This window comes from Misgurnus anguillicaudatus, chromosome 4, assembly GCF_027580225.2.
Source record: "Misgurnus anguillicaudatus chromosome 4, ASM2758022v2, whole genome shotgun sequence".
Classification (NCBI taxonomy): domain Eukaryota; kingdom Metazoa; phylum Chordata; class Actinopteri; order Cypriniformes; family Cobitidae; genus Misgurnus; species Misgurnus anguillicaudatus.
The window spans coordinates 3,009,995-3,037,993 of record NC_073340.2 but is presented as its reverse complement, the minus strand read 5'-3'; the positions used below and the strand labels follow the sequence as shown (position 1 = coordinate 3,037,993).

Genomic DNA, 27,999 nt, shown 5'->3' with positions numbered 1-27,999 from the left:
TCAAACAAACAAACGATTGGTCGCTTTTGCCGCTATTCAAACACAATAAGGAAGAGCACAAGGAAGTAAAACACTGGATGCTATATGGAAGAATAGACATGTTTGAAGGGAACCGCTAAGAATTTATACTGCTTTTGTTCATTACCAGGTAGTGTATACCATTAAGTAGCATTAAATGACATTTATTATTTAACGAAAACGGAGACAAAAGTAAAGCTGTTTAAGCTGCTTTGTGCAAGCTGGCTCTATACGGCGTTTAAAGCGAATTGTTGTGACATGTAAGGCAGCTGGTACCCGGACCTGTCCCATTGTTAGCATCGCTAATAACGTCAGATCATCAGAATCACATCATTATTTGTTTCAGTTATTAACGGTTTCATTTAATGGCCTATGTGTGAAAGTAAATATGATGTTTTGTTTTAGGATGTCATCCAGTGAGAGGGACGAGACCAATGATACCCAAGCAGTGCCTTCCCAAACAGCAGCTGAGCCTAACAGCAGGACAGAGTGCAACAATGACAAGTACCAGAACAAAGGCATCACAGAAGATCCACCTCAGCCTAGTGATGACACCAGAGCTAAAAACCTGGCTCTGCTCAAGGCCTACTCCATGGATGTGAAGTTTGAGGTTGGGGAAGAGTATGATATTATCGAGACCATCGGCACAGGTGCTTATGGGGTGGTCTCATCTGCACGGAGACGAGACAATGGTGAGAGCCCCAAGATGAATGTAAGAGGGAAGGTGTTACAATTATTCTACCGACCCTGCATTCAGCATACACTGTGACAGTATCTGCATTAGATAAGGCTGGATTTACACTGCAGATATTGGTGCCAAATTTTGATTTGTTGACTATTTGGACAACCTCACTCGTATCCGATATCAGTATTTACACTAAACACTTGGTGAAAACAATTCATGGTAGGCATACTGACCCGGAACAGCTTAAACCACAGAGGAAGTAAAACGTTGCAATATGCAAGGGCCACAGACAAATTGATTATACAAGATTAAAGAGCTTTATTTCTACAAGACCCAAAACTTCAACAGTATTCCACTAAGTGGAGCCATCATGCCAATGAAAAGTCATATAATGACGGGCGGTATCCTGAGTTGAAGTAATGTGTCAGCGTCGCGTTTTCAATGACGCACAACATGTCTTGACTTGGTAATATTCAATCTGTCCACTTCCATTGCAGGCGTGAATGCATGTATCCGATTCATATCCGATTTATTTTCACACATGAATGAGGCCTGAAACCGATTGGAGAATCTCAAAATGCATGCACAAAATGTTTTTCCTGCTTACACGTCCGTGGGTCATATCCGAATTGTGCCACCTGAGGGGAAAAAATCTGAATTGAGTCACTTCTAAACAGGCAGTGTAAATGTAGCATAGTGACTGGCTGAATCCCAAACCGCCTACTTCCATACTATATAGTACGCAAAGTAGCGCTTTTTACATACTATATGGAAGTAGGCGGTTTGGGATTCAGCCACTGTGTTTTCTAATAGTATAATAAAAGTATGAATGGGAGCATCATACATACATTGCAGACAATGCAGGCATGTTTTATTATGATGTGATCCATATGTTGATAGACCTATTATGTAGGGGAGACCGGGGCTGGTTGTCTCACGGGTTGGTTGTCACACTGCTTATTACAGACACACTATATGGCGCTGTGGTACAATTTTGATATCAATCTGTTAGCCTTTAATAGCTTACTCATTTGCACTTGTAATTTTGATGAGCAGACACAAAACATTGAGTTTAGGAGACAATTTTTTATTTTCACATGTCAGAGTAAATTTTCATGTTGGTGATGTTTTTGTGTTGAGATCTTGTAGGATATTAGTCATTCAAAAACAAAACACTCATAAAAAAGCTAAAAGTAGTAGCTTTATTTTGAGTCATCTTTTAGCGATCAAGTTAAAGCCGTGTTGCAGCTAGCTTAGCATGTTTGTCAAGAAGTCGGTTAGGGATGTTTGTCACATAGCTTGCGGGGTTGGTTGTCACATAAGAATATTGGACATGAAGACCTTTTAAGACTGTTTGTCTGTTTGTTTGTTTTTGTTTGCTGGTAAAATAAAATAAAGCATTAAATAAAGAGGTTTTAACACACAAAAAAAATTCATTTTATTTCTCAACACAGTAGACAATAGGCTTTATGCCCAGCTGCACTACTTCCTGAACTTCAGCCAGCTTCTTGTTTCCTGTCAGCCATTATTGGACAAACTGATTAATCCAGGTGTGCCTGACCTCAGTAGTCACACCAACAATAATCAGACACACCTGGATTAATCAGTTTGTCCAATAATGGCAGACAGGAAACAATGAGCTGGCTGAAGTTCGTAGTGCAGCTGGGCATAAAACCTATTCAAGTAACTGATCACCCACTTTAATCCTATTGTTTAAACATAAGGGGCATTAATAACAACTATCATAGGGGTGGATTCATATTAAAACTTATTTGGAGTTTCTAGCTTAAAAAACTAAAAAGTTACACATTATCTTTTCAGATCCCAATTTATCACTGAAATCCTATTGAACCACTATAGGGACAACCAACCCCATACCCTGTGACAACCAACCCCGTGATGGGGTTGGTTGTCACATTGTGTCAGAGTGTCTTTGATGGTTAATTACTTCCTGTTACAATACATTCTAAAAATAAAAAGTATATACATTTAAAGCCAAGACTCCAAAGTTTCATTTCATGTAGGAATTACTGCTGAAAGATTTTTTGAAGATGAGCAATTCATGCATGAGTAAAAATTGTGACAACCAACCCCGGTCTCCCCTACTAGCAACAGCATACTACTACTTATTTTATTTTATTTTGCAGCAGGGAAAATCTTTGATAAGAAAACTTTTAGTTAGATGTGATGGGTTGTACTTGTGCTCCACCTTGTTGCTTGAATAGGATTAATAACTAAAGCAGTGTTTTTCACAATTTTAAAAGACAGTGACCTTGGATGACGCAACATGCTATTAGCATATTTGTCACGTGATACCGGCTTCGTCCGAAAGCTTTAAAATGCTGCCTTTGGAGGCACATCTAAATCCTGTTTGGTTTACTTCCTGTCTGCTGAGATACCTTCGCATGAGAAATGTGTTTGGTCAAACCTGGTTGAGTTTGAAAAAATAAAATGGAGGCCAAGAAAGTGACAAATTTAGTGTAAATAAAGTTATATTTTCACTTTTTTTAAGCGAAAAATTAGATTTGTAGTTTTCAAATATGGTATAAGTTATCAAAAAAGTGCTCTCAGAATTCCGTTATACTGCATATGAAGGCTATCCAAATGCTATTCCCGGAGCTCCGTTTATGCCTCCAAAGTCATTGCTTTTTGAGGTATCAAGGCGAAAAAAGTCAGCTGCCTAAGCTTTCGGACACAGCCACCGTTGGCACTTTATATCTGATTAACTTTCAATCACTGAACTGTCACGTACTGCATTTTAATGCAGTAAAATGCAAAGTAGCATTTTAAAATGTACACCGTTTTACACACATTACTATATTTGTTGTGAAATCACGAAACAAGGATGAAATACTGACTAAACTCCTCTCATTAATAATGCATGTTAACCAGCAGTCACTTAAACTTAAGGTCCTGTTTTATAACTGTGACATTGTGTCATAAAATAATCTGGCTATATTACTTGCTTCATTCTTTGTACAGTACTCAGCTTCCTTCTGGGTAAAAACTATTTTCATATTTACAGATGAACTATGTTAATAATCAAAATTTAATGCAAATGAAGAACAAACGATATAGAGAGCAATCCATTGCAGGACAGTCATACTGCGTGCACACAGGGCAGTCCTGGTGACATTTTTCTACTAAATGAAAGCTAGGTTTATCAAAACATTTGCTACAATAGAGACAAAGAGGCAAAACATAGCCATTTCACAGGTAAAAGGCACTCATTGTTTGTGATAGTGTTGTTTGCTGTGTGATTTTAGCAATCATTAACTTTAGGCGAATTCCAATGGGTAGTGATTATCACTGTGCCCTGTGTCCTTCAAAGATCAGATCTCTTGATGTGTAAGCTCTAGAGAAAGTTGCACAATTGTGTCTCATCGAAAACAATGTAGTTTTATCTTTTTGCCCTTTGTAGTAGTAATGATCAAATGGATCAAAATTATACAATTATACAAAATTATATCTTTTTTTTTATAAAGATGGTAATATATTATTGGGCCACCATACAGCAGGCATGAGAAAAAAAGAGCTTATCAATATTTCAGTAATAAAGTGACATAGTCATAAAAAACAAGTTTACCATCTTATAAACCAAACTGATTCTCTATTCTTGCATTCAGGCCAGCAGGTTGCAATAAAGAAGATCCCCAATGCCTTCGAGGTTGTGACGAATGCCAAACGTACACTCCGAGAGCTGAAGATACTGAAGCACTTCAAACATGACAACATCATCGCCATTAAAGATATTCTTCAGCCTGCGATTCCCCACTCTGCTTTCAAATCAGTGTAAGAGTTTAAGTAGAACAGATATATAGATTAATACGGTGTGTCACGTAATCTCTTTCTCTTTAGTCTAACACATCTGAAGTGACCCTTGTGTCTTTTTCTCTCTTTAGTTATGTGGTTCTGGATCTTATGGAGAGTGACCTGCATCAAATTATTCACTCCCGCCAACCCTTGACCCCTGAACACACACGCTATTTCCTATATCAGTTGTTAAGGGGCCTGAAATACATTCATTCAGCCAATGTTATTCACCGCGATCTTAAGCCATCCAATCTTCTGGTCAATGAAAACTGCGAGCTGAAGATTGGAGACTTTGGCATGGCTCGTGGATTAAGCGCATCCCACCCGGAAGAGTCACGTTCGTTTATGACCGAGTACGTGGCCACACGCTGGTATCGTGCTCCTGAACTCATGCTGTCTCTTCACCACTACAGTTCGGCCATCGACCTCTGGTCTGTAGGCTGCATTTTTGGCGAGATGCTTGGCAGGAGACACATGTTTCCAGGTAAAAACTATGTGCATCAACTGCAGTTGATTCTTTCTGTTTTGGGAACGCCTCCGGAGAGTATAATAGGGACGATAGGATCTGACCGGGTACGGTCATATGTGCGCAGCCTCCCTTCAAAAACACCAGAATCCTTTGCTGTACTGTACCCACAGGCCGAGCCTTCTGCATTGGACTTGGTGTGTGCCATGCTTCGCTTTGACCCTCGTGAGAGGATCAGCGCATGTCAGGCCCTAGAACACCCCTACCTCGCCAAGTACCATGACTCGGATGATGAACCTGTGTGTGTGCCTGCTTTTGACTTTGAGTTTGACCGGCAGACTATGAGCAGAGAACAAATTAAAGAGGCTATACTGGCAGAAATCCAAGACTATCATAAGAAAAAACAGGGAGTCAGAAAGAAGATTCAATTCAAGCCATTGCATAATTCCGTTCCAGCAGTGGGTGGCATCTCCAATAACATTCAACAGTCGCAGCATTTGGCAGATACAGCACAGACTCAACCCAAGTCAAATCTCAACTTCAAGTCTACAGCAGTTCCTTCATTTTGTAATCGAGTAAGATCCCAAGCCCCACACCATCTCGCTCAGATGTTGCCATCCTTAACCCAGTCAATAAACTGTTTGGATGTGGACATGCTCAGTGCAAACTCTGACGGACAACCGGAAACTATTGATCTGACAACACCCACCTCCAATCAGGGCACACCTTTTACCGAACCAGTGACAGGCTGCTCGGAGAAAGAGCTTGTCTCTTCAAACCATACTTCTCCAAAACAAATACCTCAGTCCCAACTCATCTCTACATCTCAGTCTGGTCCTTCGCTTTCACTAACACCTTCCCAGGCTCAGTCACTCTCTCAAACTCTCTCTCGTGCCCTTGAGAAAGGAGAAAAAGCAACAACTGAAGTTACAAAAAAGGAGGGAGCAATTTCTGAAGACACAAAGGCAGCTCTCAAGGCCGTCTTGCTCAAATCGGCTCTTAGGCAAAAGGCACGAGGTAAGTTGTTTCTATACATGTATTTAAAATGTAAATATATGGTAAAGATTTGAGCCATTAACATTTTCACTTGTTACCTTTGTTCTAAATTTTCTCTTAACCAATGCGTTTAGAGATCATATAAACACAATGCTTATTTACAGTGGTTAAATTGGGATTTGTTATGTGGGGGGGCTCTACAGGGAGGGTACTTTAAGGGGTAACATGTTTAATACTGATGACAGCAAAGCCACTGGTGTGTTTTAATGACATTCTGGACCTCTGATAGGATTTGATAAGTTTCAACTTTAAATCTGTGCCAGAGATTGACCACAAATATTTAATAAAGAGTGTCTGAATTTTAAATTATGCAAATCTATGAGTTTGACACCCTATATCCATTTGTTGCACATGTCATTATGCACAATTGATCAAACTTTAAATGAAGTAAAAGGAATCAACCTCCTTGAATAATTCTATAAGATAGTCTACCCAAAAAGATTAAATTAACAAGAAAAGGTACAACACACAGTACTGTATCATCAACATGTCTAATAAATTAGCAATAGAGATTCCCTATGCTGGTCAGCAGCTAAAACAATCGTAAGGTTTGATTTGTGTAATCAAAATACATAAATGTATTCACTCTCTCACGCTCTCTCTCTCTCTCTTGTCTCTACAATGTCAAATGATCCTGTGTGAAAGCACGTTCTTGAAGTTCCTGAGTTTTTTCGCTCGAGTTGCATAACTTGCGCGAAGACGCGTTTAAAAGGAAAAGCACGTGTGGCAATTGCGCCGCCCAATTCGCGTCATTTGCATCGCCCCGTGCAAGGACGCGTCTGATTGCGTCTTTGCATTGACTTTGTATGTTATCTACTCACTCAAATCGTTGAACTTGCGTTGGTGAGTATGCCCCATAATGGAAACACATTATTCCCTTCGCGTCAGTGCCCACGCACCAGCGCAGCGAGTACACACGCACAAGCGCAGCGGGTACACTGGCACGAGCAGAGCGAGACCTTCAGCCTATGTGCCGGAGCTTAGCCCCGGACGGCCCCGGCCCAATTTAAACCCTGCTTGTTTATGTCTTCAAATAGGCCACATACACACTTGTCTAAATTTGTTATTCACTCTTCTGAGTGTTTAAAGGATTACTTCACCCCCTTAATGAAATTTGACTGATTATTTACTCACCCTCGTTATTTGAGATGCTTATGTCTTTCTTTAGCTAAACAGAATCAGAGTTCTGTCTCTTCCTTGCTTTATAATGGCATATAATATATTCGTTACAAAATTAAAAATGGTCATATTTTGAACTTTTAGCAATACTTACAACACATAGGGGCTGTTTACACTTGGTATTAAGATGTGTTTTCATCGATCGGATCACAAGTGGACGAGAGAGACACATGACGTTTACACCTGGTATTTAAATCCGTCTCTTTTGTCCACTTTCGACCGCTTCTGTGCTGAATACTATGAGGGGGTGGTCTGTGAGACGGTGGGTGAGTCTCTCTGCTGTCATTCAAACCCGAGCGGGAGTAATTATGAGTTTATATGGACGCAAATTAATATTATGTCGGAGTGCACTGCTTGTTTAGCAAGTAAACATGCTGCACAGTGTTTTGTACATGAGTATGTAAGAGCTTTCTTTGAATTTTCAGCGCAATTGATGAAATAGGATCGCGCGGCTTTCGCACGCTTTCGAAACGAGGCTGCGGAGATCAGCCGCTCAGTTTTATCAATGGAGGGCTGGAAGTGGCGCTGTTCGCCGAGTGTTCACGCCAGAAGTCAAAAAAGACGTAAAACTTGTGTTTAATACCTCAGATTAGAGAAGAGAAGGCGAGAAGGCGGTCGCGTGTGGCTGTTCGAACGCATTCAACCACATGTGCGTTCCGCAGCTCCAAAGCGATCCGATCGAAAGTGGTTTCGACCACCTCCGGATGTGGTTGAAAGTGGTCGAAAGTGGACGAGCTCAAAACTTTTTGAACACTGTTTACACCTGGCATTAACGTCGTCCACTTGTGATCCGATCGACGAAAACACATGTTAATGCCAAGTGTAAACAGCCTCATACAGTGCCTTAATAAATATTGGTACAACAAAGACAAAATTGCCCTGTTTGCTGTGGAGACAGATTTTAACAATAAGCTTGTTATAGTGTATAAGAAAATATTGATACACGTGTGTCTCAAAAACGCAGATTCATGGTAGTTGTTTCGTTTTCAGTTTACATCCCGACCGTTAGATAGCAGTTGTCTTAACTCTAAACTTCAAGAGTGACAGGAAATAAGGCTCTCGACATCATTTGCCTGGTTCTTGCAGTGCTGCATGAAGTCGAACACGTGTAAAATTGCTGACCTCCAAGCACTCGTCTCTGCTCCTCGACATAATGGAGACATAATGTATTTGCAAATACAAACACACAAAACGAGTTTGCACAACATAAATTTTATCATGGAAGCGTTCAGAGTAGCAGTCACATTTAAACTTGGGTCGCACTTTTGACGTAGGTGCGAGCTCTGGCGCATACTGTGACGTTGGCCGCCTAAACATCCGTTTGTCTCAGTTTACATGCAAGCGTCCAAAAGAAGGTTTTCAAAATATCCACTTTGGCCAGAGTTTTTAGAAAGAATCGGTTTCAGAGGCAAAATCTACGTTTAGTGTAAACGAGGGGTGCAAATAAAGGTAAATGTCTCTGTTTTTCAAAATAACCATGTAGATGTAAACGTAGATGTAAGGTCTTCACGGAGGACCTGTTTTAAATGGTCAGCTCCTAGTTTAATTACTTCGGGTCCCGGGTCTGATTAACACACTGTGTAAAACCCGAGTCAGTCGGAGAACACCTGGTTTGTGATCAGAGTCAGTTAGCGCTAACACCAGGGAGCTACACTGCGACCAAAATGGTCGCATATGCGACATTTTGAACTGCCGTTGCGACCCTAATTTTTAATGGGTCGCAAATGTGCTACCTAATGTTTTAGACAATATGCTATGATTACTATGAGCATTTTTTTAAACAGAAATGTGGATTTTAAGAATACGTTTTTTATAACGTGCTCTGAGCCATCAACACGTTGGCTTCATTTTGGGTGAAAGCACGTCGTGTCTCTCCCTATCAGTGTGCGTTTGCGTGCTCAGCTGTTTCTCAATGAATAAGGTGCGACGCGACGCAAGCGCAGTGTCTTCCATGTTTCTGAACTTGAGCAAAGGTCTTTCTTCACTGAGGACGCGGGACCCGTATGGTTCCAAGTTTATATTTTAAATGGTCTGTCGGGTCCGGTTAGGTCCTAGTTTAATTACTTTGGGTCCCAAGTCTGATTAATGTTGTGTTTATAACCCGAGTCGATCGGAAAACGGCCATGAGCGCTACCGCGCTAAAGCTCGAGTGAAGTTTCAGCGGGTCTTCGGTTTCTATGGCGATGGTTCTTGTTACGACCACGCGCTGCATTTGCTTTCTCACATTTTTTTAATAATCTTATTATTAATAAACCATATCTTTTCTTAAACCATATCCATATTAAGTTTGGACAGAGATTGTAGCAAAGAGCAATGCTAATGTCAAGCCAATTGCACTGAACGAGCAAAGCAATGTAAAGTCTGTCACCGGGACAGCACGTAGACTTTTAAATCTGAAAAAATGAGTGGATTAAGCTTTTTAAATCGGCAAGAGAGAAATAGAAAGATAGAGCAGAAGCAGTAAAAGTGCCTATCTAATAGTAATTATTACCATTATAACATCAGTCATAACATCAGTCACATTTATAATCTATAGACCTGCAATATCTATTAATATACTATACATCGCATTGTACTATATTGAGTTTGATAAAAGGGGTCTAATTGCTTCATATATCAGTGCAAAAACAGTAAGTGTTTTCGTGGTGCTTTGACAAACAGTGTCAGCTTTGTTAATGGCAAAGAAAGTTTGGGGTGGTTAGATGAATGAAATATAATGTGAAATTAATATTAATTTTCAATAAATCAAAGTATTGTGTTGTGTCACACATTATTAGTTCTACGTCACATGTATTGTAGACCATTATTTGTCAGTGGGTAATAATTGCCCTTTTCACCGGCTACCACCACCAAGTAAATTTCAGATCTGTGGGAAACACGACTGCAACGTTTAAGAAAACAAGAAGGCATGTGGTTTAAAAGATGGCAAGTAATATAAAAAGCATATCTGTATGCAATACAGTTTCATTAGTGTTGATTATTATGCAGAGCGCCTTAATATAACTTGAAAAAAATATGTGCGACCAAATCATATTTTGCGCCAGTAACTGAAAAAGTTGGTAGCGCAAGTGCCACCAGTGGAAAAGGTTAGTGTAGTTCCCTGGCTAACACACTATAGGGCTGTGCAATTCATCATTTTTCAATTTAGATTTTACATTTCAATTGCAAAAACAAGATAATCGAGGTAATTCGATTAGTGTGCCGCATTTCATTTTGTGTTATAAATCCATCGGGTCATAAGCAGCTTCACTGTTGCACCTCACTCTCTAATCCTTATGTAAGTCACCGAGCATCACTGTGCAAATTACTTTAGTATGGCTACGTTTGTACTAGACATGTAATGATTACCATTTTAATGTATAACATTCTTTTGTGTTCAGCTAAAGAAAGCATGTCATATACATCTTGGATTTCATATGATGAAATTTTCATTTTCTATTTATTGAAGTTGTTTAGAGTGAATAAATGTGTATGGTATTACTTTTGTCCCCAGATGGAGTGTCTGCAGTGGTTGGTGTAGATCTAGTTAGAGGAGCTGTTGGAGGTTCATCTTCCTCCTTTCCTTCCACCTGCAACTCTTGTCCAGAGCAGAAAAAGCCAATCACTGCCCAGGAGAGACAAAGAGAGCGGGAAGAAAAGCGAAGGAGGAGACAGGAGCGTGCAATGGAGAAAAAGAGGAAGCTGAAAGAGAAGGAGAAAAAAGAGGGAAAACAGGGCGAATCTTTGGGTGGGGTTGTACTCAGTGACAATGACAAAAAGTTATTAGAGCGCTGGGGACGAATGATGGACCACCGAGTAGAAAAATCACAAATCTCTGAAACCAGTAGTGCCAACATCAGTCAGAATAAGACCGCCTCCTGCGAAATCCAGCCAGCGACGGGGAAAAACCTCCCAACAGTAAACTCAGACGGGGGAGAATCGGTACCTCGGATACAACCGAATAAAGAGCAGATTTTCAAGCAACCCCAAATACTGCCTCAGATGGGACAGTGTGTGAAAGCTGGAGTGTTCCAACAACCTGCTATCAATAATGCGGTCTCTTTAGGCCCAGATCACAGTAGTGACTTAAGAATTGCTGCTGGTGTGGTTGGGGTTGGAGTAAATGTTGTTAGTGGAGGGGGCTTAGGTGTGGTAACCACTCCCTGTGCCTTTCCCAAAAATGACATGCTAAAAACTCACACGCAGTTTCTGAGTGTTGGAACAATGTTTGCTGGACTGAACTGGACAGGAACCCAGCCAAGTATGGGCACATCTCAGAACCTGCAACAAATACCACATCAATCCCAGGAAACTCACCAACCTCCTCTAGAACTCAATAACATCACTCGCACAAGCTTTGCACCGCAAACACAGACACATTCTCAAACACAGTCTCAACCCGCCACACATATCCAATCACAGTCGAGCCCTCACCTCCAGTTGTTCCAGATGGAATCCTTCCTTGCTAAACATTTAAACTCTAACGGTGCTGCTGGCATTGGGGTCTCAGACACCAGCAAATCTCTCCCCAATCCAGACACTATCTGTAGAACTCAAGCCCTTGACAAACTTTGCAGTATAGGGGAACAGCAAAATGGCACTCATTTACAGGGCCCTTTGAAGCTCCCTCCAGGAGCTGCAGCTCAACCCTGCCTTAGCCTCACTGACACTGGACAGCCAACAAACAGTATCCCTGACATCCATACTGTTACACAGCAGCTCTCAAAATCACAGGTAAAGCGTTTCAGAGAAGTGTGGCAAGAAAATGTGCATATAAAAATAGATTTAAAAAACAAGTTGGCATGAAAGCTTCCCCAGTACCTGCTAAGGTATACTGAGTGTTTGCCAGGTCATTACTACAAGGTTGCTTACAGGCCCAGTCAAAAGAACCCATCTCCAATTATTTGTGATGTTCGGGGCCCTAGTTCGGTTCATTTTCACCTCTGAAGGAGGAGGGTGTGAATTAGTTGTTAAAATTCATCTACAATACTATAACAGTCAACTGATGACTGGTTCTCTAATCTGCTAATAAAGCCAGATTTACCATGAAGGATGGGTTAGTGCTTAGTCTATTTGGACCAGATTGCTTCTCTGGGTCACAGCCTATAAGTACATTTGAAGTTGTTGTTTTTAGGTTCTGTAGACCATGCTAAATATTTAGTTTTGTACGTTGTGTTGTGTGCACTCAAGCTATTGTAATAGGCTAGCTCACGTTTATAGTTCTGCTAATCTGCAATCGGCTGTCTACAGAACCTAAAAACAGCAATTTTGAATGTACTTGCAGGTTGTGATTCAGAGATTCAGCTTTTGTCTACAAATAATAATATAATATAGAAGTAATATAAGAGTATATAATAATAATAATATAGAATATCTGGCATTCTAATTACTTGAAGTCACAATCGTTTATATGTGACCAATATGTTGGTTTACAAACGGCAGTGCTTTATCACTACTATGTGTCTGTTCAGTTAACGCATATAACGTTATTGTTTGGGTGTTTACTACCAAGCTGTGGGTCTGGTTCACCAACGTAAGTGTTAAATAACTTTTTTTCTTTTGAGGCTTTAATTATATAACAGTGTGGAACAGTATCATTATTATAAAGAATGAGAAAGATGCCAGCATCATACAACGTAGACCAGTGGCAGCCGGTGACTTCTTTTTCGAGGGCACTCGATGCGAAGCTTGTCACAACATGTGGCTCATCATTTTAAAATATGTGTTCAGCACGTCATGTGAACCATGTGCATCATGCATCTTGTCAAAATGAGTGCCTGCTGCAGATGCAACTAAAGGGTTTATGATAAGAGACGCTCGCGTTTGCCTTTTTTTTTTTGATGGAGGAATTAAAAGAGGAGTCACTAGAAGTGTGTTTTAAAACAACTTGTAAACCTTCATTTTTTCCTTCAGTTCTTTTCAGTGTTCTATGGCTTCATTAGCTGGGATTTCACACCTCAAATGTTCCCCTGCGATGTCCATGGTGCTGACCTTGTAGATCACCAGCACCTCATCAGCTCTGTTTATTTGCGACCCTGAACTAATTTGCGCTGCTCTAGGTAGATTGCGTGGTCATTATGGAAATCAGCTGTTGCACCTGTGTTATATAATTTGCACCTTTTTAGTAAATAACCCGCAGGGACGAAAGTAATACACAGGTGGGTCAAAAGTAACACAACAGAACAAGATAGTCATGTTTACAAAGTAACACAAAAATCTATGACATTGTTAATATGTAACTGCAAACATATTTTGGCATTTATCTTTGCAAAAAAATAAGGAAATTACATTTTCATTTTAAATTTCAGTTTTATCAAATGTTTTAAAAGCAACCCGACAGTACAAACTTGAATTGTTGAGATTAAAACATTTTTTTAACAGTTTGAACACTATAGAATTAAATTAAATCAAATTATAATAATATACATTTTCAACAGTGTTAGCAGCGGGACAAAAGTAACAAGTGTTACTTTCGTCCCGACAGGATCTCCTCACATTTAAACCCAATTTACTTTTATTCTGAAAAACTCTGAGAAGCTAAACTTCAGGATGTATAAGATTACTAAATAGAGTGTATGCAACAACCTCACCACGCGGGAGCTCGCCCTATTGAGTGGCAAAACATTCAACAAAATGGCTGTTTTGTTATAACGGCTGCTGCGAAAACGCTAGTAAAACTGACTATTATCAGCTTAAATTGAATTTAGTTGGCCTTAACAGTGACCCTAACAACTTGCCAAACAACCAATAGTCTATGGACACTGGCATATGGCCAACATTGCTTTTCCTGAAATATATGTTTGTCCTGACTAACACTATTAAACCATCCCACCTTTGTAGAACACAAGGCTCATCATAATGGATGTTTTTTAATGAAGGCTCACTGAAAAACTTGGCAATTATTACACCGAATAGGAGTATTCATTGGTGTGTTTTTATAGGATTTTTATCAAAAAATTTTACATGGCTACTGCTACTGATTTACTTCTCCTTTGAGGTTTTTTTTTTGCAGTCTGGAAAAAGACCGCTCCAAATGATTGTTAAATCTGTTAGCACAGTTGATCACACAACTACTTTTCCAACTTTAGATTATGCTGTTGCTCGGACTTTTTATCCACTCGGTGGGCGTAACCGCAGTCACTTTCGCTCTATTACCTGTAGGTTGATCAGTACCTTAACACATGAAATCAGAAACAGCTTTAAGAATTTACTTTTAATGGTTGAAAACAGCTTTGTGAACATACACGCACAAAACAAAATAAAGGAATATTTGTCAGCTCTGTCAAGGGTTGCATGCTAAAGATGCTGTCTTTTAGGAATGCAAATGTAGTCAGAGCTCTGAGAAAATCACTTTGTTACTTTCGTCTCGCATTACTTTCACCCCGGTTCTCCCCTTCTACTTCTATTGCACTTAGGAATTGCGCTCTCGCCCTTGGCCCGTTTAGTAAATATAAATAAATTTCTGTTTTGCTTGTTTTTTTCCACACATTTTGTTGTAGCCCCTATGGGCTGCTATAGACCACAGTTTTTTATGGACCAGTGTTGTTCACATCTTGCAAAATGGTCTATATGGCTGGAGTGATAAATGGCTTTAGTAACAGAAATAACACGCCTCACAATAAGTCACCCTATATTATTTGAGATCAGCTGAACAGTTTCCCGTACAGGGTTTATCCTAGTCCCAGACTAAAATGAGTGTTTGAGCCTGCCTTAATGTACAAACACCTTGCACTGACATATCTTAACATATATCAGTGTTCTTGTTTTGTCTCAAGATGCACACTAGGATTGTTTTTGTAAGGTTTGTTTGTAAAAACTACTTAAATGTACTCATATAACTAAGGCCTAGTCTTGGACTAATCTAAACCCTGTCCGGGAAACAGTTGCTCGCAGTTTTTATTCTCCCTTTCCTGTGTCTAATCTTGTTTTAATGCCTTTTCTCTGACAGGTTGAGGATATTTTGCCCCCAATTTTTTCAGTAACCCCTAAAGGCAGTGGAGCAGGATATGGTGTTGGCTTTGACCTTGATGACCTCCTCACCCAGTCTCTTACTGAGCTGCAGCACTCTGACCTCAGAGAAAGGTCTGTCTGAATAAGTGCATAATCATTTTATTTTGTTCCAGTGTATGTCCTACGCTAAACTAGTAGAGTATGGCTTTTGAAACGGCAAGCGTCATGGATTTGAATACCATTGAACCCACAATCTGATAAAATTGATTGCTTGAATTTACTTTAAAGGCTCATTAATGTAAATGTCACTGCCAGACTTTATTCACCAAATGAATAGTACAAATCCCATCCTGTTTATTTAGTTATGTTCAAATTTAACTCTCTTATTTCTGTTTTCATAAGTCACAATGATATGACACCCCTCTCTGCGTCCCTGCTTTCTGATTGGCTGGAGGTACACAGCATGACACCTGCTGACATGGAGTCACTTCAGCAAGAACTCCAGCTTGGATCTCCCATGATCCTCTCAGACAATTCAACACTTCCTGATACCTGATCATTTTTTTAATGTGTGTTCTATATAGAAACTGTGAAGGAAAGTTAACAAAGGTTTATATCAATGTAACAGGCATAGCAGTAACTCTCCAAAATTAAGGCACCTAGAATCTAACCTATAAAAGTGCCTTTAATAAAGTCACATACACTATTTGTGCCAACACAGTATCGTGCATATACTGCACAATGCACTTTGAGGTAATTCTGTTTTAAAAAATGTAGTGCCATCGCAAAGCAATTAAACCAGTAAGGAGTGTTAACTTGAATAACACTGGCAAGCTTTATAATTCCATGACATGCTCTATTCAACTGATTAAAAAACATCCTAGTTGGAAACAATGAAGTGGCATCCCTTTGGTGTGTATCCTTGTGTGGATTCTTAATAAACTGCACTACAGTAGGAGTAATCACCAAGCCAGGGGCCTGTACCATCAATCCAGTTTAGTGGGAAAGCCAAGTAAGTTTAGGATTAGTTTGTGCCAACCCCGGTTTTCAAGTACCACTGAAAGTAGCTCATTTTAAGCAGTATTCATCACCATAGTAACTTGCGGTACATGACTAATCTACAGGTTATGTTCTGGATCAGAGTTTACACAAGGAAATTTAACTGTTGTGTAATCAGCCGTGTTGTATGAGTGACGCCACTAAATCACAATGTTCTTTCTTAATCCGGTGTACTATTGTAAAATGGTACATTTGTGGTTATTATGAATGCATAAAAACTCGCTCTATCCATGTTGAAAACAATTCTCCGGTGCCAACGTCACTCCTTTATGGGCAGCCGCTATTGAATTATTCATAGGTTTCAGATCAAAGCTCGGGTTGAGGAAGAAACTTGATAATCAGCTTCATGATAGCAACAAAGGCTGATTGCTTTGGCTTGGTTTCGGAAACTAGTCCTGTAACCCCAATGTTTAACTACATTCATGGTACTGGCCCCAGCAGTATTGGACATAATATACAACTACAGCAGCTTAGCACAGTGGCATTATTACTGAAGATGCCTGACTGTAGAGTAGAAATACGTGTTATTTGATCTTGCATGAATGCCTTGTAAAAAAGTGAAATTTGCATCAGCAATAAAGAGTTGAACTGTGTATAGCTGTCAGAGAGATGTTTCTGTATTTTCTGACGGTCTGTTTAACACCATACACGCAACACCCAGTGTTTGGTTTTCATAAACATGAATCCACACTATAAATTATAAAAAGAATTTGGTTACATTTATTTACATAGAAAAACTGACAAAGAAAAACACAGTTGATGAATTATGTATTATCATAAATTAGTTTTTGGATAAAACACGTAAGGTTTGATATGTCCTTACATAAAGAGTATACAGCATTCCTAATTTTTGTACAAAGAGTGTTCATGTCTTTAGTATGAATTATTGCTATTTATCATATTTGCATAGTTTACTTGATTATTCCTATGATGTTAGTAATCATTACAGGCTTGACAGATTTCAGATAATAAATGCATCACCATAAGACATCAACCTAGATTACAAAAAAATGTATGTTTAAAATAATTCAAAATCATTTAAAAATAATTCAAATGTGTTTAGTTTCATTGTTAGATTATACTAACAGTTCACATACATTAAGTTTAATAATGATAATGATTAAAAGCTTCTCTGAAGACTATAAATCCTAGATGTTATGGCAGTGTCTAAATATGTTCAAGTTGGATGGCATTTTGATTTGTTTTGGGTGTTTTTTGTTATAGAGTGTCTATCTCAGCAGCTGTACCAGTACCAGTAGAATTAAAGTTCTTATAAGCACCATGACCCGGTCAGCCCAATTGTGACTCGATGCGCTCTTGAGCTGGACTCCACCAACATTGGACCGGATGTAGTTCGTAAAGCTGGATACTTTGGCATAGACTCCCGGTCGGTTTGGTTTAGCACAGCCAAGACCAAAGCTCACAATACCAGCTTGTACCCAGCTACCATCACTTATCTGGCACACCAGTGGGCCACCAGAATCACCCTAAAACACAAGAGCAGATGTCTGAGGCATTTCCTTGGCAACTGAAGTTTCTCATACAAGTAATGCATTATGGGATTGTAGGTCAAGTGATCAGAAGTTCAAAAATGCATAAATTCAATATATTTCAGGTTTTACGTGAACACACTGGCACAACACACAAATATGAAATGCTGCCCTTACCTGGCAAGAGTCCTTGCCCCCTTCTGCGAAGCCAGCACACATCATGTCACTGCGAATGTCAATGTTCTCTGTGGGGTTTATTAAAAACATATCCTGGCAAGAACTGGAGTCGATGATTGGCACCTGCACTTCTTGCAAAGGCCCGACCCCCTGTAGAGCAACTGAACAGAAGATCAAGGTTTGAATAAATAAAATTAAAACAATACATTTTTGAACTAAGCAACCTACAGCATGTTTCAGTCAGATTTATTAGTTTAACAAAAGAATATGAGTCACATGAAAATAAAAAACAAATGTCCGGAATGTATGCATACTACTGCACCCATACGTACTACATAGAACTATTACAGTATGTGTATAGTAACACGATTATGTACAGTGTGTGTGTGTGTGTATAAGGGAAACATTCCATGAATTGTACTGGTTGTACAAAATGCATTAAATGTGTAACGTTTAAAGGCTGCATTAAAAATTTTTTATTTCCTTTTAAATTTGTATTATGCATTACTGTAAATGTGCATACTAGTTAATCGATTATTCTTTTATGATCTCTTTATAGTGTATAAATGCCATTCTGTTGATTTAAGTCAAAAACAATGAAAAAATCTATTAAAGTCAACATGAAACACAGACTCTGCAAGTAAAGATGTTTCTTTGTTCAATGGTATTTCAAGCATTCCGACCTATTAACACAGTTATAGAGTTGTTTCCTCATGCTTAAAGGAACAGTATGTAAGAAATTTATATCAATTAATCATAAAATGGCCCTGATATGTCACCAGACATTAAGAAATCATTTTCATTTCAAATACTTATAACACTGACTACAATGGTCTGGCCAGGATATTGTCATTTAAAAAGTGGAGTTGCAGCCCTAAACTGATGTTTATGTTGTCATGTTGTGTATTGGCCACGAGTTGTGTGATTGCAGTACCAGTTTTAGCCACAAGTTCAGTTATTGCAGTACCAGTTTTGGCCACAATCCTACATACTGTTCCTTTAACGTAGGCAAATTGTCAAAAAAGCAGTTGGGCGTGTTACAGAGTATTTCTGTGCCGAATGCACTTCGCCAGGGTTCGTACAAGTTTCAGAAAGTTTTTTTCGATTACATGTCCAGCTGACGTTTCAGGGGTTTTCTATACGCATCACTTCTTTATATGGGCACTTCCCCCGGAAAACCCCGCCCACCCGTCAATCAGCGGGAGATGCTAGAACTTGCAAACATCATATCACGCGACACTGCTTTGTTTAATTTCAAAAGTCAACAATGGCACGAAAGAAGAAGTGTGTTTTTGGATTTAAGCAGAAGAAAGTCAGCCGTATGAAAACAATGGATATAGTTTATTATCCGGGGTAGCAGCGGAGTTTTGCTTGTGTGTTTGATGCGCTGGATTTTCCCAACCGGGTCATGAGTTGCATGCAGTAAGACTTCTGTCTTTTATGTTGGAAATAGGTGCGTGCATATTATATAGATGACACGAACATGTAGTGAATCATAAGTTAAACAGTGTTGTATGTTGCATGACACGTACTTGCTCCTCCCACGGTAGTAACTCCTCCTCCTTCAGTTTTTCGTACGTTTTCGGAAAGATTCAGTAAAGCTAATCTTTCTTTTATAAATCTGATTAAACTAAAGACTCTTCAGAGATATAAAGGATGTCATAGTACTCTATAGGAACTCCAGATTAACACCAGAAATGCAGAAGTGTGTTATGTGAACTTTAAATTATGTGCAAAGATAATTTCTGCAAAAATAATTTCTTATATGAACAGAGTGATTTAAATGGTAAATAGTGTCAATTTTCATTAAATCAACTTTTAAAAATTATTTTTTTAAATGAAAACAACATAAAAAAAATAAAACACTTTTTACAATGGGTTTTAACCTTCACTCTCACCTCCATCTCTGATGTCACCCCATCCTGTGATCATACACTTCATATCACTATTGAACTCCACATTGGCATAAGGCAAGCAGACAGGTTGAACACGATCCGACCAAACAACAGGTGTAGCTAGCTCCACAAGAGCAATATCCTGGCCCAGCTGGGGATCAGTGTAACCATAGGGAACCACTACACGATTGATTTTATGGTTGGTCTCATCCGGGTTCCAACCATTCAGCTGCTGCCGTCCCACATAAATATTGTAGGAGGTGACGTCATTAGGGCTGGACAGAGAGGAAACATTTAAAATAATTCAAATGTATATTAAAGAATTTAATATACATTAAATGTATATTAAAGAATTTAATATACATTAAATATGAATTGCCAGAGGCATTCATATGCTGGCCAAGAAGTGCAAAACAAAACAACAAATTGAAAACACAAAGGCCTACGTTAAAAAAAGCCAAAAAGAAAAAAAACACAACAACAAATCCAGTGACAAGAAAACATGTCAGAAAACAAAATTCCCAACAATCTACAAACCAGAAAAGGAAGGTATATTGTGCGAACGGAATGGTTACTGCTAAATGAACGACACCTCTGTCAATCAAGATACACCAAAAGTCCAGTAGAGCTGGTAGCAGAGTGCGCACATGTACACTATGTTTTGCTCTTACTGTGGGTTCAAATTTGGCCATCATTCAGCAGTTCATGTGCAAAAATAACCACGTTTTAAAAGAGACACGACTGTCTTTTGACTGTTTTTAGCAGTGACAGAAACATTTAAAAGCCATACGTCATTCATTTTTACATCACACTGAGGGTGATTATTGTAACATGTAAACGTAATGCCCACCCATGTCCAGTTGGTGACAAATGCACATTCATTCATCTGCTTCACGTGGTATTGAACATATAAAGTGAGACATGATAAAGTCTAACAGGTATTAGAGCTAGTGATAGTGGTTAGCTATTGTACTGTATTTGTAATTACCCGAAATAAAATTAGCTTATAGTATTAACGAAGCAAGAGAACCGAGCCCTTATTACATTTGCATTCCAAACTATGAAAGTATGTTCAGCACACAACGCTTGACAGAGCTGCCAGTTATTGCGATATTTTGCAATCGTTTCATGTGGGTAGTAAATTACTAAAAAGTAAAGTAAATTACTAAAGCAGTAATGTTTTTTTTAATACAAGTGTTTCTAGTTTGATGTTTTACAATACTGGTCAACCTAGAGGTTATTTCTGTAATACATTCTGAAATTTGCTTTTTTTAGAATCAAAGTAAATCAGGTTTAAATGTCAGGAGGTCCTGTCGGGATGACAGTAACATTTGTTAATTTTGTCCCGCTGCTAATGCTGTTGCACTATTTTGAGATTATGCTCAAATTAAATTTAATTTATTTTTCATATTGTTCTTGCTGTTGAAAAAAAATGTTTTTGAAACAAGTTAAATTTAAAATGCAATTGAATAATTTCTTTTGCAAAGATAAAAGGACAAAATGGTTGCAGTTGCATACTAACAAGGTCAGTCAGGTGTATTTAATACAAACTTTTACTGTTGTATTATCGTCCCGGCTGACAATGTTATGTTCAAAGTAAAATTAAACCGAAGTTGTTCTACATTTATAAAAAAATTCCAACTGATATTGCACACATTTGTGATTTATTGACAGATGTGTCGTCCAATCAGCAGCAAGAATTCCATTCACGCAATGTACCTACCTTTTCCGGTTTGTAGATTTGTCGTTGTATTTTCTAACTTATGTTGTGACTTGATTGGTCATTGTGTTTTTGATTTGCCATTTTGTTTATAGATTTGCATTTGTGTTTTTAATATGTTGTTTTGATTTTGGATTTGTTGTTTTGCACCTCTCCGCCACGGTACGTTAAGAAATCCAAACTCACTTGGGGAAGCAATGTGCAGCCGACAAAACCCAGTTCTCTGTAATGAGCGTTCCTCCACAAACATGACCTTGGGTCGGAATCTGAAACATTAGTTAGCAATTAGATTAGAAAAGATATAACATCTAAATAATCTAACAAGATTTGAAAAAGCGATTTTATGTGAAATGTTATTGAATTGAAATTGACAGAACTCCGAATGCACAATAAACAATCCGGATCTGCGGCTAGTTAAGTATCAACGGGTTTTCACAACTTTAATTTACTTTTGAAATACTTTAGTAATGGCTCACATCATTACCTGAATATCCACCTGCCAAGGCCAAGCACCGTCTGACGCAGAAACACCTCCAACAATCCTGTTCAGTATTGGTGTCCTACCACATTCTTGAGGCAAAGAAAATATTAGTCGTGTAAAGTAGGCTAAAGTATAGCGAAACATATATAAACACTTAACGTTAAATGTTGATTTTATTCACTAGATTACCACCTAAGAGGGTTAAAACGAGTTTAAATTAGGTCAGTCGTTTACCTTGAGCCTCGCCCATCCACAATCCTGAAGGCGTCCAAAATTAAAATAAATAAAAAACACACACAAAATGAGGTTAAATCCAATATTAGTGGTCGATTCATTATTAGTCATTATCATATTAGATAAAACGACACAAAGGTGCGTAGCTTAACTTTACATACCAAACAACACCAGGAAGACTTTCCAACAACATGAGACGTACGGCATCCTATAATACAAAACTTTCTTCCGGAATCCTCAGAAACGTTAAACTTTGTCGAACTAAACAACTGAAAAGAGGCAAATCCTTTTGCTTTTGATAATCCTATGAGTTGATATTCCTAGTACGAAAACTACGCTTGTCAACAGGTCCGGACATCCGAAAAACATAAGCCTACCTGCGATTTTTTTAAAGAAGTATCTACCTGACATACAACAGCCAATCAAGAGCCTCGATTCTGCTGACCATGTTCAAAGTCCCCGCCCCGCTGTTCACGTGCAGCGGTTTTGGTTTCCCTATTTGGTTTCGGGAATGTGTCCAAGTATGCGGCCGGGCAAGGTGACTCTGTTAAAAAAGTTATATATAAACATATATTACTTAATAAATGAACAAGGCCTGCTATTTTTGTGTCTTTTAAAACGTATGTCTCTTTATTTAAAATAATTTACTAGAGATTAAATGTTTAAATAAACTGACCATTGTCTTTTAATACTACTGTGAGGGTTACAGGGACTTTACAAAACAGACGCCAACTATTCAATCAGTTTGCATGGGAGTTCAGCTTTCAGAGAACAGGTTTAACTGGTTTTGAATATTTTTCCAGTGCTTCTGCAGACACAGCCAGATAAACAAACAACAATGTAGAATGTATACTCTCAAAGTAGAATGTTATTTGCATAATGAAGGTAAATGTATCTGTATTTTTGCGGTGAGCACAAAGTGAAGTTTAAAACAACATGTGTAGCCTACCCGCGCGTAATTGTCTGCAAACCATAATCTCATACATTGATTTTTTTGTGTAACATAATAGCCTATAAAGCGTTGTGTTTTACCTGGGTTTGTTTATGTCTATCCTTTAGATATGGCAATTTGTCAGTCTAGTGCAGTGAACACATACAGGAATTAAAGCAAATGCAGGGTGGCAGATGGGCAATATAATGCCTATAATGCACTTTAAAGATAATGTACACAGTAAAAACAATTAACTGCCTTAAATTATTATTTTTCATTAATATAATAATTAAAAAAAAGTTTATTAATGAACCTCACTCTCAGCTGGGGTCCCAGTTAAGGGGGTGGGGGGTATGCTAGGTTCGGGCTATAATTCATGGTTTTCTGAAATAGTTGATGGTCAGCAGTGACATGACATGCTTGCTGAAATGAAAAGTGCTCAGTTGACTAATCCATTGAGAATGCTACAGGAAGTCACTAATGCTTTTACCGCCTTACCTTTAATTTTAACATTAACCCCAGCTATTTGACAGTTTTAACACCCACTATACAATACAATTAAATATATTTTACTCTGCCTCTTCAAACATATAATATGTACAATAATTACTAGTTTTTGACAGGATATAGTGTTTTATTATTTTTATGCCTTTTATTCAGTAAAGTGTTTCGGTATAGTAAACTTTTTTGGTAATTTGTCACTTGTCTGTCTATGTGTCTGTCTGTCTTTCTGTATCTCCAATAATCAAAAAGTGTTGGAAATAATCAGTAAAGCCAGTGACAGTTTTTTCTATGTTATCAATAATTCTTAGACATTGATTAAAAACCATAAACATAGAAGTTAAGGTTAATAATAGTATAAAACAAAAAAGTCACATTTAAATCACAGTACACATTTATAAATGAAGAATTTTCATTTTATTGTATACCACTGGCATTTAGCATAAAAGGATCATTTTTATATAAGTAAAAAGCTAATTATTGTAAAGCTCCATTCATGCAATGTAAAGTTTTCCACTAGATGGCACAGTGTGACCAGGTAGAATTAGAGCAAGAGAAAAATAAGATGGTTATATGTTGGTAAAGAAGCATACAGTTATTTGAAGATGTTAGTTTTTCTTGATGTTCTTATGTTTTCTATGATGTTATGACAATAATTGAAAATTGGGCTGCACTTTTTCTGTATGGCATATACATTTTAACAGCACAAACTTACACATTACTTAATATGAAATATTAACTGCAAGTAAATTCTTGTTTAAACTTCCATTGGCGTCTTGGACTGCTCATCCGCGGCAAATTCAAAATAGTGTCATGTGTGTTGCTTGTGTTTTCAAAATATGTGTTTGTTGCATGTGAACCATGTGCATCACGTGTTTTGTCAAAATAAGTGCCTGCTGCACACACGTCAAAACCGTTTATGTTAAAGAGACGCTTACGTCACAAAATACACGCAAGACACTCCCTTAACAGTAAACTTTGATTATGCATGAGATTATGCGAGTATCTGGCAAATGCGAGCCTCTCTCTTATCATAAACCCTTTAGCCTAGTCTGCAGCAGGCACTTATTTTGACAAGACACATAAGAACACATAATTTGAAATTACGAACCACACAAATGACAGGCTACATACATGTTGTGACGATGACGAACTTCGCATCAAGCACCCTCGAAAAAAGAAGTCACCGGCCATCACTGCTTCTGTCAACAAATTACAGTACAATATCATTGTGATACAGAAAAAAAAAACAAGAACAATTGGGGAAATTAAAAATTAGACAGGTGAACATAAAAACACTGCTTAGGCAGAAATAAGGAAGAGCAGGGCATGTTGCTGATGTTTTAAAACTGTTATAAGTTTTAGTTAGCAAGACAGTGATTAAGACAAATACTAACAAATACTAGGTTAGTGTAGTAGACTGAGTATGATCCTTGCAGTTCAAGTGGTTGCCACTAAGGGGTATACATATGCTTATTTTATGTGAGAATATACCTGTTTGGCCTTTGAGTTAGTCAGGTCATGTTTGCTCGATCCTGTAAAGATATGTGAGCAATCTTTAGTAAACCGATTTGGAGTAACTCAAGACATCTTGTTACAGTTTCATAGGGAACACTTTATAATAAGCTTCCTTTTGTGGACATTTGTTAACTGACATTAGTTGACATCAATTCAATTCATCAGTACAGTTGTTCTTAGTTGGTTTGGTGCATTTCTCAGATCACAAATAAAATTTATAATTTAACCTCCATCCTCTTTTTACTTTATAAATGCACATTAATAAAAACAATATTTTTTAATAGCCAATGGCGTTCGAGCGCACAAATATTATGGTTGGCTCCTGCATTATATAAGAAGCATTGCCTTTTAAACTCAAAATCTTTCAACTGAATGCACGCATGCATGGATAAAGAATGTTTTACACATCAGATGAGAAAATGTCTTGTTTCCTCCTCTCATGGAACCAAGGGTCATTGAGTAACTTGAGATGTTCCCTTTTGACTCAGCCTCTCTGCATTGCGTCAGTAGCTGACGCTTTGGGGGACTGCAAAAATCCCTGTTGTGTAAAACATAACTGGAGCCTAAACAGAAACAAATATGCATGCCATAGCAGGTGTTCACAGAATACAATTTAGGGTTTATCTAAAGGCTGGGTACCTGACCTAATTAAAACATCAAGCATAAAGTTGGCGCAAGCTGCTCTTTCACCATAGCAAGGAGACAGGTCCCTTAGGCATGGGCTGAATAAGGGGAGTGTCATGACTGGGAAGAATGGTGGAGACATTTGGGGGAATGCGGTTCTGAGGTAAGATGCCATATCACAGCGGAGTGTCTAAAACAGCAAGGCAATGTGCTAGACAACCCACTGGGTGAAGTCACGCAAATGTTCATTTGGAACTGTCCAAACTCAGATTTAACTCTGACTTTTCATTCAAAAACTATAGACAAATGGACAGCTTATGAGTCACAGGAGATCCCGATCGAGTACCATTCAGAGTAGTATCAGATTCAGAGAAAATTCTCAATTTGAGAGGAAAGTAATTGCAAATGAAATGCATGTAAATTCTAGTCCATGTCCAGTAAAAGTCGAACAAGATTCACTCAACTCAAAACAGTCAGACAGTATGGCTCTGGAAAAGGTGATTGATATGCTGGAGAGAGTTCTAATGAATCATAGAGGTAATACACACTTCTAGAAAGTAATCCAGATATAAGAAATCATTCAGCACAAGATATTGTTATTGTTGGTTGTGGTGGTCATCAAGTGTCACCTACTGCAGTCTATGACCTTAAGGCCACAGTATATGGCTGCTCTATGTGCCTGGCCAGACTGAAGAGTTGATTTAGGCACAAATGTCATAAAGAGACGTTTGGTGCAACTGAGAGAAACTAATGAATACTGGAGCCTCATGTTTAAACCATGTAATGATGTGAGTGATGCGTGCTATACTGTATGTTCCTATCTCTTTTCTTTAATGTAGCGAGATGGCGAGAAAAATATAAAACTGTGAAAGTTGGCACAGTAAAGTTACAGAAAAGAGTAACACTGGAACCACAAACTGAACATCTAGTTTGGGTTAAGCTACCTCCATCTTCTGTCCTGTCCGTAGGCAGCACTGTCAATGTGGAATTGACAGTTCGAGGCCAAAGCAAATATTCATTGGAAAGGTCATAACAACATTATACCAACGTCTTGAAATGGTTGTTGCTTGGTTGTAGTCAAACACTGTCACGCTTGAATGCATGATCAGAACCCTACCTCCCAAAGTAAAAATCAAAATGGCCGCAGATGCTGAAGCAACTTCACAGAGCATGAGACTGTTGGTTTTGCATCGTTCTTTCTTATGTTTGGCATAGTTCCTCGTCTCCCAATTGACATCCTGTTTCAAAACGTACTTCTAAATGAGGATGTGGTGGACTATCAGGATTTGTGTCCAAGCTGAGAAAAGATTTGTGTGAAGCAGAAAATATAGGAAGGATGCACACTCTGAAAGAACAAGGACGACATGAAAGACAGAAAGGTGAAGGGCTGTCCACTGGCTGTTGGATACAGAGTGTTGTTGGAAAATAGGGGTGAAAAAGGTAGAAAGAAAGTTTCTTATAAATGGGACTCATCCCCATATGAAGTTGTGGCTGTGAATCCTAATATCAATGTCTACAGCATCTGGGAAATAAACTCTGACAAAGTAAGAGTGGTTCAAATATTTTGTTAACTTCTTACCAATCAATGAACCTTAGGACCAAGCACATGGGTCAGTGACATTGACAAGTTGACCATGAAGACAGAACTGCAAACTGGATATTAAGTAATCGTAATGGTTTTGTTGAGGAAAATGGTCAAACCAACCATACAGACTTGTCATACTATGTGTCAGAGCTGCTGGATTTCGCAAGTGCAAATGCTGGGAGCCTGATTGAGAGAAGTGATGTCAATGTCTAAGCTGATGTTGACAGAAGTGATGTCAATGTGACAAGGAATGTGGAGTTCTTTTGTTTACTTTGTTAAAAGTATTTTCTCTAGTTATATTTGATTTCATGCAAAGTCAAGACAACATTGAAAGCAGATTGAAATAGTGCTTTGAAATCAAATTAGTAGTTAGTGCATCATGTGATTTTTGAGGTGTAACAGGCAGCTCTTTTGTCTACTGTGAGATTGGGGATAGGTGCCTCCCTGATCTTTAAGTACTCTTTGTTGGAGAATTAATTTATTGGCAGCTTATCATACTCCACTTTTATTTTATTATTCTCTTCTTTATTTATTGAAAACATGAAGTGGTAGTTCCATATCCAGTTTCTCTTCCTATTTTTTCCTTCTTCCTTGTTAAGATTCATGTTTTTTTTTTTTTTTGCTGGTTGTCCCCATTA

General features: G+C 38.4%; 2 protein-coding genes across 3 annotated transcripts; one reads left to right on the top strand and one right to left on the bottom strand.

The window, feature by feature from the left end:
• Positions 1-2: 2 nt before the first annotated feature.
• On the top strand, positions 3-16,798 carry mapk7 (mitogen-activated protein kinase 7). 2 transcript variants are annotated; one of them, XM_055175724.2, is made up of 8 exons: positions 3-148; positions 424-710; positions 4,330-4,495; positions 4,606-5,999; positions 10,711-11,930; positions 15,145-15,278; positions 15,549-15,727; positions 15,780-16,798. In XM_055175724.2, the coding sequence occupies exons 2-7, from the start codon at positions 425-427 to the stop codon at positions 15,700-15,702; spliced, it is 3,354 nt and encodes a 1,117-aa protein (XP_055031699.1). In that variant the 5' UTR covers positions 3-148; position 424; the 3' UTR covers positions 15,703-15,727; positions 15,780-16,798. The 2 variants fall into 2 exon arrangements, with proteins under 2 accessions (XP_055031699.1, XP_055031698.1); XM_055175723.2 differs by having other exon boundaries at positions 15,549-16,798.
• A 104-nt stretch (positions 16,799-16,902) lies between these two features.
• On the bottom strand, positions 16,903-22,603 carry LOC129420706 (serine protease 33). The gene is made up of 7 exons (XM_055175726.2): positions 22,364-22,603; positions 22,203-22,226; positions 21,972-22,057; positions 21,674-21,753; positions 19,771-20,042; positions 17,873-18,033; positions 16,903-17,692 (listed from the first exon to the last, which is right to left on the bottom strand). Exons 1-7 carry the CDS (start codon positions 22,407-22,409, stop codon positions 17,435-17,437), a joined length of 927 nt encoding a protein of 308 aa, XP_055031701.2. The 5' UTR covers positions 22,410-22,603; the 3' UTR covers positions 16,903-17,434.
• Positions 22,604-27,999: the final 5,396 nt, after the last annotated feature.

Coding starts and splice junctions, on each gene's coding strand:
- LOC129420706 (XM_055175726.2), bottom strand. CDS start 22,409: ATGCCGTACGTCTCATGTTGTTGGAAAGTCTTCCTGGTGTTGTTTG. Junction 22,058..22,202: donor GTGGATGGGCGAGGCTCAAG/GTAAACGACTGA, acceptor CTTTGCCTCAAG/AATGTGGTAGGACACCAATA. Junction 17,693..17,872: donor GGGGCAAGGACTCTTGCCAG/GTAAGGGCAGCA, acceptor CTTGTGTTTTAG/GGTGATTCTGGTGGCCCACT.
- mapk7 (XM_055175724.2), top strand. CDS start 425: ATGTCATCCAGTGAGAGGGACGAGACCAATGATACCCAAGCAGTGCCT. Junction 4,496..4,605: donor CACTCTGCTTTCAAATCAGT/GTAAGAGTTTAA, acceptor TTCTCTCTTTAG/TTATGTGGTTCTGGATCTTA. Junction 15,279..15,548: donor CACTCTGACCTCAGAGAAAG/GTCTGTCTGAAT, acceptor TGTTTTCATAAG/TCACAATGATATGACACCCC.